The 13,278-nt window shown below is 42.1% G+C and overlaps 1 protein-coding gene across 1 annotated transcript in view; it reads left to right on the top strand.

Moving 5' to 3' along the window:
• The window catches only part of LOC111958137 (nuclear receptor corepressor 2), a 131,495-nt gene that overhangs the window by 33,705 nt on the left and 84,512 nt on the right, over positions 1 to 13,278 (top strand). Inside the window, exons 3-4 of the mRNA XM_070437103.1 lie at positions 159 to 271; positions 6,915 to 7,092. Coding sequence (XP_070293204.1) covers positions 159 to 271; positions 6,915 to 7,092 — 291 coding nt within the window. The remainder of the gene's footprint in view (positions 1 to 158; positions 272 to 6,914; positions 7,093 to 13,278) is intronic.

Below are 13,278 nucleotides of genomic sequence, written 5' to 3'. Positions count from 1 at the left end.
GAGAAAACGAGGGATTAATTGAAAAAACATGGGTGAGAGTTGAAACACGCCATCATAGACTTGTCTTGCTGTCTCAGATCTGATTTCTTATTTTTCTTTTGTGTACAGTTATGTTCCAGTTGTCCTCTCCTCATGTGTTGCTGTGTTGTATGTTTCAGGATGTGGGACTGGTGGACTATCACCCTCACTCTCGGGACTACAGCTCCCACCTGGCTCAGCCCCACCGCCGCAGACCCTCTCTGCTGTCCGAGTTCCAGCCAGGGAATGAGAGGTACTAGAGCTACTACTTTGTACTACTATTTGACATGATTACACACACCCTGCTCTTCCTCAGGGCCAAGGACCCCCCCCTCAAGTATTTTAACACATGGGTTTCTTTGATCTCTGACATTCCTAGAAGCCCCTGTCACCTTTGGTCATCACCTTTAAATCATTTTTTAAAGAACACAATTTGTTCTATTGTGATGGGTGTTCAGATGTTGGCATGCATATTTCATCTTCATGGAATCCTTTGACAGACCGAGCAGCAGAGAAAATCAAGTCATCTTGAGGCAAAACACTTTCCTTCAGCATTTTTCTGTCACAGTTCTCAGTGTTAACCCTCCGAGCCAATATGTTTTGTTCTCCCTCTTTACTAAGTTTATGCAAACCTAATGTAATTGGCACACCCAAGTCTTTCCATTGTAATGTGTGGTGCTGAGCTGCTCTGGACCGGAGCGTAATGTAGCCTGGTTATTGGTAGCCTTCTACAGTTGAGCCATGTCAGACACAGCATTACAATGTATGTCGCGTATCTCAGAAGATTCCGGTCTTATATCTACCCAAGTGGTTTATTCATTATATAGTCATGCTTTTTCTGAGTCGTCGTCTTGATGAGTGGTTATGAATGATTTATATGCGTAATTGTTTGCATATCACACAGATGAAAGGCCTCGAGTGCAAAGTGTTTTTGTTTTTTCTTCAGTTGGTTGACTTAGCCAATATTCCTGCATATGTTAGCTAGGAACAAAGTACAAGATGCAACTGAAGTGAAGTGTTTTTCTCATGAGGTCAACTGGATACTAGTCAAATAGCTGTCAAAGCAGCGTTGTGCAGCAGTGGCTCCCCGGGAGGTCTTCCTATTCATTTGTATTAGTTCACTGTCCTCTCCTCTCTGGAAATCCACCTGAACATCTTTCTTTGTGGTTGTAATGGAGGCCCTGTCTCAAGAGGATGTCAAGTGAGTTAAGCAACATTACCCTCAGGAATTCTACGGGGACACATTGGCCGACACCAGATGGTAGTTGTGTCAGTGTGTGTGCCCGCGTGCGTGTAATGTGTAGCAGTGTGCGGCCAACCATTTGTGTGTGGCTGGCTGTGCCTTGTCTTTCAGTATCAGTCAGACAGGCTTACTGGCTCTCTGGGACTTTGTTATTGAAGAACCTGCCCGGGCAGCATTTCCCAGGGAGCATTGTGTCCTTCCTTAACCACTACTTCTCTGCCCTGTCTTCTTTCTGGGTACAGTAGAGGACTCCACTAGTTCTGTCAGCACAAATGAACACCACACTGTTCTCGTCATTATCCCAAGAGGACATTGATTTGGCATGGGTCTCCAGATCCTCAAACGTTCTACAGCTGCACCATCGAGAGCATCCTGACAGGTTTTGCGGAGAGGCATCAGCTTGTGAGTCCCTAGTCAAGCATTAGGCCTAAACGCTCAGCATTGCTTCAAGTGGGCTGAGATTCCACCCTGAGACTTTGCTGTCTCTCACACACCTATTCTGAATAGTGTGAATCTGTCCTTGGCAAAGCATCAGTCTCTTGCCCTCTGGGGTGCCAGGTACTCACTTCAGAAGCATAGTTCTAGGCACTCTGCTATATTTGGCGTCTGAGCATCCTCCTCATTGAGACAAGTCCTTCATATTAGAAGGATGAATAAGGAATGAAATTCAAAGTGAAAAGTTAGAGACATAAGCTAGGTTTCCATCGAGTCTGCGACAGATTTGACAATTTGATTCCCTAAGCAAAACAGTATCCTCTCTGTGTGCTTTTCATACACTTTCAGTCTTTCACACATACTATGTCTCTTCTTCCTATTGGCCTCTTAAATCCCAGCAGGGATAATGGCTTTTACTGTAGAGCAGCAGAAACCACTTTAAAATAAAATGTTTAGGTGCCTAATCTAGGCCCATGGGCTATGTGTACCAGGAGTCTCAGAGGTTGTACGAGGTCACCTGAAATGAACGGAGCAGGGCTGTCAGTGAACTTTCTTTTCTTCTCAGCATTAGCCTTTTAGTTAAGTGCTTTTGAAAGCAAAATGAGACCTTGGTGTGTCTAAAGAATAGATGAGCAAGCAGGGGTGATGTGCTAGGATCATGCGGAAAGTTAATGATAACCTTAGTCTTGAACTATCCTTATTTGAACAAATTCTCTGAAGGAGGCTTTAGTGGAATATTTTCCCTTTCCTTACTGTGTTGTTTTGCCCAAGGCACAGCACTGTCTAGGCTATTGCGTCACGTAGAAGTTATCCTCTCCATTTAAAAAAAATCAACTATCAAACACAGTTGTCTCTGTTTAGTTTGCGGAGTCGACTGGTAATCCCGTTTTTATCTGTTTGATGTTCTCTCCTTTTTGTCTCTCTCTTCCTGTACTCATTTCAGTTCCCCGTCCCTACCATGGAGCTTCTACCCCTGGCCCCCTCTCTCTCCCAGCCTCCCCTGCTCTCTGCACAGCTGCAGCTTTTCCTCGGGGGGGGGGGGGGGTGGAGGGATTGGCAAAGGCACAAACGCGTAGTGCTTCCACGATAACGCAGCGCTATCGGCACGCATCATCTGTGCTCTGCTCATAAGGGGACCTGAGCCAGTGAGAGACTAATGGAGACGTTGTTGTATTGTATCACAGCGCTGCGCACCGCCTCCTCCCTGATGTCCCTCACCCCTCTACCCCTTTTTACTCCTGTCAAATCCTCCCCAGGGATCAGATTATGTCGCACGCTCATGCATAAGCTTGGAGAGAGGGAGAGAGAGAGGGAAAAGGGAGGAATATAAAATAGCTACAGAGCTTGATGATGTGATTATGTAAGTGCCAAGCCTCTATGGCAATCAGAGGGGTGTGTGTCTAAAAGGGGAGTGAGGGGGAGGGCTTTTACACACCATCTGGATTTTCATTTTTTGCCACCTATTTTTTTGCATCACTGTTTAAAGGGATGGTTCACCCAAATTACATGTTGGTTTCCCTGTAAGCAGTCTATGGACAAGGTATGGTAATTCTGGGGCATTTCCAAATCTCATTCAGTCATGCTATTAGCATTTATCGCGCGTCATGACCAAATCATCCGAAAGTAACAAAAAATTGACTGTAAGCTCAACAAAGTCACTTATAGATGATTTGAACATGATTTGAAAAAAGTAAATAAATAGCAGTCCCATGACTTGAAAGGGGAAGCAGTGCTAGGGAAACCAAACCAAAGCATGGATTCCTGTCATACGTTGTCCATAGACTGCTTACAGTATAAGGCAACCAATGTGTCATTTTGTAATTTGGGTGAACTATCCCTTTAAGCAAGTATACACCAGAACTTCTGTCATTTCTCAGTCCAGGCCACCCCATGACACCTTTCACATGCAGATTCAGGATTGTGTTATATGTAACTGCTACTTTCCTGCAGTCTAGTCATTGGGGAGAATATAGCAGATCCTGGCTAAATTATAGTACCACTGGCACCCTGCAAGACAAACGCTTTCTGCTCACTGGCACTAAAATGAACCACACAGTAGTCCTTTGTGGCTCTGCACTGGCAATTGTGGTTGTGTTTCCCAGTTGGCCTTTCCCACCCCTAGAAGCCACTTCCATTTTGACATTGGCAGTCTTGTCTCCGACATTCCAGCATCTACCAGCATCTTGCCTAATCTGGAACAGAGCACCATTACCAAGTCATTAACCTTAACTGATGTATGTAGTGAACTAACCTCGTCCCCAGGCTATTGCGTATATAAGCAGTGTACATCAACGATTCAAAGTTGGCCTTAGTGGGAGTGACCATAGAATTCTATGGGAGTGTTTGTCATTTAATTTTAGCGACTCACACAACTGCAAGGCGGGGCTCTGTGCTTGTGGTGTGCTAGTTTACAGGGGGGGTAAGGGGGAAGGTGTTGTGGGAGATGAATGGTTGGTAGATTAAGGTGAATAAGCCAATGCCTATGCGCCAGGAGTTTCTCCCGGTCTTTGTCTATTGGCTAACGAAGGCCAAGTTTGACTCGATGGTCCACCAGACTCTTCACACATTCGGGCGGAAGTGTCTGGGAACGAGATTAGTAGTGAACTGAATATTCAAAGCCTTTCATTTCACTGAACATTGAAGGACACAGCCTGCTTTTCCAGGCCCTTATTTATAACGTTTTTTGCTTGTTTGAATTCCCTGAGTTTGAATGTACTGTGAGTCTAAAACCACACGTACAGCAGATCATGATCTATTGTATTGCAGCTCTGCTCCCCTCTTCTCCCTTCCACCCATGATTTTAGCCATCTAATTGTTAGCATTCCAGGCCTCCCAGCTCTGTTCTGGTTCGGCGCTACAGTACAGGGATGTTGCAGGGAAAGGGCCGCAGGCGAGGTCAGTCATGGTTTTGGATGTCTGTGTGTGTGGCCCTAGTGAGTAGTGACCACTTGACAATTCAAAAAGATAGAAGAGCAACTAGGCTTTATGCTGTGTTTTAGTGTAGTGTATTAGTAGTGGCAGTCGGAAGGTGGGTTATAGAACTGTCATTTTTGGTGTCTGTTTGATATGCCTCAGTATTCCAGTCCAATAACTAACTATGCTGCTCCTTCTGTTTAAGTCATGGGTTTTTACATTTGCATTTTTACATTTGAGTAATTTAGCAGACGCTCTTATCCAGAGCGCCTTAGTGAGTGCATACAGTACATTTTCATATTTGTTCGTACTGGTCCCCTGTGGGAATCAAACCCACACCCCTGGCGTTGCAAGTGCCATGCTCTACCAACTGAGGTCATTATGACCACAAACTTTTAGCTAATCGCCCTGGGGTTGTGTGCAGACATGGAATGCATCAGTTGTGTAAATTTAGGCATATGTACAGAAGGGACCGGAAATATGCAAGGCCTGTATGCTGCCATAAGTGGGCCACGCAGTGAGTGGGATCGGCCTAGTTGTTCTTGTGTCGTTTCCTTTGTTTAGACCACTCACCGTGTTGGCCTTACAAATGGATACGTTAATCATTATGGTCATGTTGTCAAATCCCACGTCTCCCCGAGGACCATTATCTGCTTTGAGTGTTTCATGGATTGCCACTTTTTCATGTAGCAGAGTGGTGTTCTCAAGTGATAAAGCACTTCTACCATTGTACGGAGGGGGTGGAGAAGCTCTTCGGAATGGATATTGGCAATCACTCTGATGTCTAGAATCTCTCTTCCTAAAAAAAGAAATTCAGCACAATGACCATGAATAACTCCATATTACTGTAATACGTCATATAATACACTGACCATGAATAACTCCATATTACTGTAATACGTCATATAATACACAATGACCATGAATAACTCCATATTACTGTAATACGTCATATAAATACACAATGACCATGAATAACTCCATATTACTGTATATAGTCATATACACACAATGACCATGAATAACTCATATTACTGTTACGTCATATAATACACAATGACCATGAAATAACTCCATATTACTGTATACGTCATATAACACAATGACCATGATAACTCCATATTACTGTAATATGTCATATACACACAATGATACACACAATGACCATGAATAACTCCATATTACTGTAATACGTCATATAATACACAGTGACCATGAATAACTCCATATTACTGTAATACGTCATATAACACACAATGTCCATGAATATCTTAATATAAATCCACAAGCGTTCAATAATTACAATATTAGTTTGTGTTTCTTACATCTGCAAACAGCTAGTTTGTATTTTCTTAGCAAGTTAAACTAAATCGTTGTTAGCCACTAATGGATAGTTAGCTGGCTAGCTAACTAGCTAATAAAAGTACTGAGTCAGAGCAAACGTAGCTAACTAATACAGTCTGATACCAGTGCTGGTGCAGGCCTAAATAGGCATGTTTGTGCAACAGTATCTTCTAAATCAAAGAGGAATAGGCAAAGCATGAATATGTTGGCTACATGAATAAAGATATAATGTAGCCAAAGACTATAGGGTCCGCTAGGGAACACTGAACATCACTTTGGTTTCTACCCTCACAATTTTCATTCATTGTCATGTCAAACCACACTATTCAAAGTGCCCACTATTATTTATATTCTAACTAGAATTATAATAAAAATTCTATTTCCATGATTCCAAAAGATGACCAAAGTGTTTTGATCTAAATCGCAATTGCAACATTTGGTTAAAAATAAGGCCTTGTATTTTTGCCCATATCGTGGCAGTGTGGAAATGATCTCAAATGAGTGCAGGAAATGCAGAAATTGATGGAAATGCAGGAAATTATTTTATGTTGAAGTTGAATTGAACAGTATAAAACAATCAAAATGGTGAAAGACCCATTGAAATAATTTAGAATATATGTGTTGCCACCCTAGGGTCACGCACTACTCATAATGCAAATGTAGAACTTTTATTAATCAAAAGCATAAAATATTGTCAAATTTGAAAAATACCATGATATGATATTTTGGCCTTATCGTCCAGCCCTAAATAGAGGGCTTTTATTTCATGCCCCGCAACATTGAACTTGATCTGTGTGAATTGATTTAACAAATGTACAGTTCTGAATATGCAGTGGTCATTTTATTACATCGGCTCAGAACTATTATGGTGCCAGTTTGCTGGCTTGACTTCCTCGTAGTCTGATATACCATACTTACAGATGTTAGTTGTTTACCTGTCTTTCTCTCTTTGTCCCTACAGAGGTCAGGAGCAACACATCCGCTATGAGCACATATACCTGCCCGATCCCAACAGCCTATCAGAGATGGAATATGCTGAGATGAAGCGTCCTCGGCTGGACATGGGGCCGGAGTCTCTCATGAGGCACTCGGCCCACCGCCCACAACTTCCTCTGGGAGGGGCAGAGGACATGTCAAAGGTCAGTGTTGATTACTTAGGAAATGTACTCCTACTTTGATTGGTTTGGTTTAAAGTGCTGATTTGGATAGGACAGCTTTCTCTTAACTGTGCTGACATTTCGCCTGGCTGGCTGAGGTTAAGTGGTTATTTAGCATGGTGTGGGGAGTCATTTGACACTGTATGTGGTTATTTATAGCTACTAAATGCCCAGAGTAAACAAGCAGGGATGTGGGAAGTAGCTGTGCTGTTGTGTTTTCTCTCCCAGGAATGGTTGGGTACTGGCTTGAATATATATTTCTATGTGCCTGCTGGGTCACAGAAACCCTCCAAAAGCATGGGTTTAACAGTGTAAATGCATAACACAGCAGCTAATGGTAATGAATATTTTCTCTTCAGCAAGAGATCAGTTCCTTGATGGAGGTGAGCCAGTCATAAGTAATGCAGATTGCCTTTCACTTTTCGAGGTCCTGGCCTACTCCACAACAACTGTGCTCTGTTTAGCTGCGCTGGTGATGGCTGTGTCTTAAATGAATAGCGCAGGCATTTATTTGCTTCAGTCACGGAACACAACCGGCGCTTTTTAGAGACCGCCTTCTGTTTGATCCAGGCGTCTATTTCCTTAATGCAGGGCGCTTTTGCTCGATAAAATGTTGAAAAGACTACCACACTGTTTGTGACCAGTATAAACATTAGAATAACAAATCCATCGCAAATGAGACTTGCAAAGGCTGCCTATCATACATCCTCGATTTTGCATAAAAAGTCTCAATGGAAATTATGTTCTCCTTTTTCTTCTTTTGCGCAATCTTTCTGGTACTCAATGTTCGCTCATAAAAATTCATTTAGATCCCGCATTTTGTTTGAAACCGGCAATTATTTGCTGAAATGTGTGCCGATTCCTGGCTATTAAAAGGGACAGGCTGCTATTTGAGACTGCGTTTAATTCAAGTTTTACGGTAAGTGGCAGCAGACACAGATGTGTGGAATGTTAGCTAGCTCTGAGGATGTGTCCCATGAATAGAGCTGGTGCAGTCAGTGTGTGTTGCTTTCTACAGGTTCTGTTGTCTATGTCAGAGGCTCAGGGGAAGATTGTGCTGCTCACTGCTCTGTTCTCCCTTCAACTGTTATCAACACAGTGGATGACACTCTGCTAGTACTGTTTCTCTGCTCATCAACAAGTCATGGCACCTGGAAGGTGATTCTGAAAAAGCACTGAAGAAATTATTGTTCCCACTCATACTCTACCATCTGGCGTCGGTGGGAGTTGTTAGTAATCAAGATTATTCCCGGAGCGCTATGTTGTTACACCCACACTTACTGTTGCTGTTTAGCTAGCTATGTCGTGTTGGTGTCTTCTGCATGTCAAATGTTAGCAGAATAGCAATTTTGGCCATTTTGCTAATCTATTCTGGAGGATGTATAATTTCTAGTCAATTTAGTCCATTTCTGAATAAGTGGCAAGAGAAGGAGCTTTGCCTCATTGGGAAAACTAGCCTGCTCTACCTAGGGCTGTGGTGGTGATTGTCAAGCAAATGACTGCCGGTCTCACGGCAACTGACCGTTAATGAACATAAACACGTTTAGCATCTCCTGGCTTCCACGCGTAGCCTACAGTCCACTGATGCAGACCTTTGGAACATCTACATTTTAAAGTCTAATATATCCATATAATATAGCCTACACCTTCACAATAAATCTATTATTTACTTTAGACAGGTCTAAAGGAACATGATATGAATTAAAATGTAGTCTATTTCAGAAGAAGAGAATAGCATACTCTGAGTTGTCCTTATGTTAGGCCCTGATTTGGCTATGCCATATGGCTGGGGGCTACACCAGCTCATTTAGCAGACAAGATTTGCTTAGAATTTCGTGGCACTATTTAAAAAATATATTTTATAGTATGAAGAATACAATTGAACATAGCTGAATAAAATAGAAAGGACATTTTCAAAGAAACAGGTCCTCCTATATGCTATTTATATATGCAATTTATAAGTTATTTTTGCAACTTTAGTTGAGATACAAATGTTGGGCTGTATGTTTTGATGTTTGATACATTCTAAGGCTGCATGATGTGACTCTAATAATAGAAAAGTTGCATTAAAGGCTCTGAGTTGTTTCTTGTGCAGGCTGCACACACTTCATCAGTCTCTCATTCACAATTTGATAAGCACTTGATAATATTTTCACCAGGCCTCGAATTTCCCGATGACAACCCCCTTGTGTGGCTGTAATGCCCCCTAAAAAATCTATGCATTTTGCGACCAAAGTGGCTGTTGTGCCCTTCGGATGAATATAATAGTTATAATTCCCTTCCCCCGGCTGCTATACTCCGAAGCACCTCTCGCTCACATGGCTCTCTCAGATATCTCAATTCCTATTAGCTAATGCCCATCACATGATCAGGTCCTTCTCACAGCTAAGAAGTAGGCTAGAAGTGAAGACGGACACATCGGGGACTTATCAAATCCCGAGTCCATGTTGAAGATGTTAGAAGAACTGTCTATATTTAGCCTACTTTTCATCAGCCAACAAGCCTATGTTAATCTACTATCCCCCATAGTACAAAAGTTGACCCATTCTTTTGGTCAACTTGTCCTTCTGTGCATTAAATAAATATTCCAAACATACGCTGGGACAGTTGTTGGATGCGATAGATCCCAAATGAATACAACCACAAACATTTAAAAGCAATGAGGCTGATGCAACAGATCAGAACGTTTTAGCTTAAAATGTTGATGAACTATTAGGCTATTTCTTCACATTAGAAGCGCAGCAATGCACACATTAGCGGAAAATGCTGTTCTCAAATGTGATCGCAAATGCAGTTATGCATGTAATACTTTATTATAAAAGTGCATTTTTATGGTAAATTATCTTCCCCTAACTTGAAACTCAAGCGCCGCCTATGTACACTACCGGTGAAACGTTTTAGAACACCGACTCATTCAAGGGTTTTCTTTATTTTTTTACTATTTTCTATATTGTAGAATAAAATATCAAAACTGTAAAATAACACATCATGGAATCAAAAAGTGTTTAACAAATCCAAATATATTCTGTATTTGAGATTCTTCAAATAGCCACCCTTTGCCATGATGGAAGCTTTGCACACTCTTGGCCTTCTCTCAACCAGCTTCACCTGGGAAGCTTTTCCAACAGTTCTTGAAGGGGTTCCCACATATGCTGAGCACTTGTTGGTTGCTTTTCCTTCATTCTGCGGTCGAGCTCATCCCAAACCATCTACATTTGTTTGAGGTCCGGGCATTGTGGAGGCCAGGTCATCTGATGCAGCACTTCATCACTCTCCTTCTTGGTAAAATATCCCTTACACAGCCTGAAGGTGTGTTGGGTTATTGTCCTGTTGAAAAACAAATGATATTACCACTAAGCCCAAACCAGATGGGACGGCGTATCGCAGCAGAATGCTGTGGTAGCCATGCTGGTTAAGTGTGCCTTGAATTCTAAATTAATCAGTGTCACCAGCAAATCACCCCCACACCATCACACCTCCTCCTCCATGCTTTACGGTGGGAAATACACATGCGGAGATCATCCGTTCACACACACCGCGTCTCACAAAGACATGGCGGTTGGAACCAAAGGACAAATTGCCACCGGTCTAATGTCCATTGCTCGTGTTCCTTGGCCCAAGCAAGTCTTCTTCTTATTGGTGTCCTTTAGTAGTGGTTTCTTTGCAGAAATTCGACCATGAAGGCCTGATTCACACAGTCTCCTCTGAACAGTTGATGTTGAGTTGTGTCTGTTACTGTCGGCCATGTTTTTTGCCCACTTTAGTTGTGATACGAACCTTATCAAAACGTATATGCCTATGGGCTAGGCTACATGAGGTGTGCGACTATGATTTGAAAAAGTCGCCAAAAAAAAAGCATGTTTCGTTCCTTATTGCAGACATTGGGCATCATTTACAAGTGATAATACATAATTCACAAGGGATAAGCTAATATTGTCACCCCATCAGACTATTCTTGATTTAGTCTTGTCTTTACATACACTTAATAATATATGTGTGAAATTTGTTTTGATTTAGAATGCACCATTATCATGCACCTGTCTCAGAACAGGGGCAGCGGGAAAAAATACTTGTTATCTATGCACCTAAATAGCGAAAAGGAAGACGCTTTTTCCCGTGGTTCATTTTCATTCCAGCCAGGTTGACTATACTCCTGTTGTAAAGACAAGCAATGTGCGTATTATTAGGGAAGTTAATAAATATAGTAGGCCTAGCCTATAGAAAGCTAATGGGATCCTATTTTTAATAAAAGCCATCAAAACTCTGTTTTCTCACACAATAGCATAGTCTATTGAAATGTTGCTCAACATGAGCTCATGCGATTTCATGAAGTGTTTGATTTGATTATCGAAAACATTTGTATTGATGTCAGAGTGATTAGAGGGACAATAGAGTGCTGAGTACCAGGCAGTTAGCAAGTTTGGTAGGCTAATAATGACCATCAGCAGCATCAGAGCTTGGAGAAGCATAATTACCGTGACTAAACGGTCACATGGAATTTGACTGCGATGATGACTTGTGACCACCGGTGTGGCAGTAATACGGTCACCGTAACAGCCCTAGCTCTACCCAGTGTTAGTCATGCCTGGCCTGACCTGCCTGTTGGGACAGCAGCAAGGACAAGGACATCGATCACACCCTCTACTGTGCTGCGTGAGATCCTGCTGAGTGGCAGCATCTTCCCCTGGGGCAGCCAGGGTATTATTAGACACCACAATGTGAGCTGGGACTGGGAGGAGGATAGGGAGGGGGATTCTGAGTGGGGAATATGAGCTAGCTGTGAAACAAACAATTAATAAATAATGGAGCTGCTGACCTAGATTTGATGGGCCTTTCTCAGGATGAAGCACCATAGCAGAGGAAGATGAAAACAGCAGCATCACAGTGAAGAGCAGAGATACTGCTAGTCTAGTGAGATGTTCCTGACATGGTACAGAGCACTTCAAACTGCTACGGGAGGCAGCCAGCCAAGGAATGGTAAATAGATATGCCAATAAAGGGGACTGCAAAGCACACACAGATTCTCTAAACTAGCCGGGGAATATTCGGGAACGCTAGTAATTCCTCAGTGCTGAGGGCCGTTATATAAGTGTTGTCAGATACAACCACTGTATGGAAAGAATGAGCAAAACGAGAGGAGAGCGGGGGATGGGGAACAAAGAGGCAAAGGGCAAATACAGAGAGAGGCACAGATGAAGGGGAAACGGGAAAGGGAGGAGTAAGAGACAGAGGGACAGGAAAAGGGAGAGCAGACTAGACTATATAATAACAGCAGCCTGTCTAGCGGGGATATACAGTGCCTTCGGAAACTATTCACACCCCTGACTTTTTCCACATTTTGTTTAGTTACAAATTGGGATTAAAGTTGATTTAATTGATTTTTTTTTGCCAATGATATACACACAATACTCTGTCATTTCAAAGTGGAAGACCAATTCTAACGTTCGTAAACAAAAACAATTTATGAAAAAAAAATAACTATCTTGATTAGATAAGCGTTCAACCCCCTTAGTCAATACATGTTAGAATCACCTTTGGCAGCGATTACAGCTGTGAGTCTTTCTGGGTAAGTCTCTAAGAGCTTTCCACACCTGGATTGTACAATATTTGCCCATTTTATTATTTTCTAAATTCGTCAGGCTCTGTCAAATTGGTTGTTGATCATTGCTAGACAACCATTTTCAATTCTTGCCATAGATTTAGAAGGGGATTTAAGTCCAAACAGTGACTCGGCCACTCAGGAACATTCACTGTCTTTGTTAGCAACTCCAGTGTAGATTTGGCCTTATATTTTAAGTTATTGTCCTGCTCAAAGGTGTATCTGGTGGAAAGCAGACTGAACTAGGTTTTCCTTTTGGATTTTGCCTTATCTCCATTGTTACATTTTTTTTATCCTGAAAAACTCCCCAGTCCTTAACGATTACAAGCATACCCATAACATGATGCAGTCATCACTATGCTTGAAATATGAATAGTGGTCATCAGTAATGTGTTGTATTGGATTTGCCCCAAACATAACACTGTATTCAGGACAAAGTGAATGGGTTTGCCACATTTTTTGCAGTATTACCTTAATGCCTTGTTGCAAACAGGATGCGTGTTTTGGAAAATTTGTATTCTGTGCAAGCTTCCTTCTTTCACTTTGTCAATTAGGTTAGTCTTGTGGAG

This window comes from Salvelinus sp. IW2-2015, linkage group LG33 (genome assembly GCF_002910315.2).
Source record: "Salvelinus sp. IW2-2015 linkage group LG33, ASM291031v2, whole genome shotgun sequence".
NCBI lineage: Eukaryota > Metazoa > Chordata > Actinopteri > Salmoniformes > Salmonidae > Salvelinus > Salvelinus sp. IW2-2015.
The sequence above is the reverse complement of the archived record's forward strand: the minus strand, read 5'-3'. Positions and strand labels throughout refer to the sequence as shown.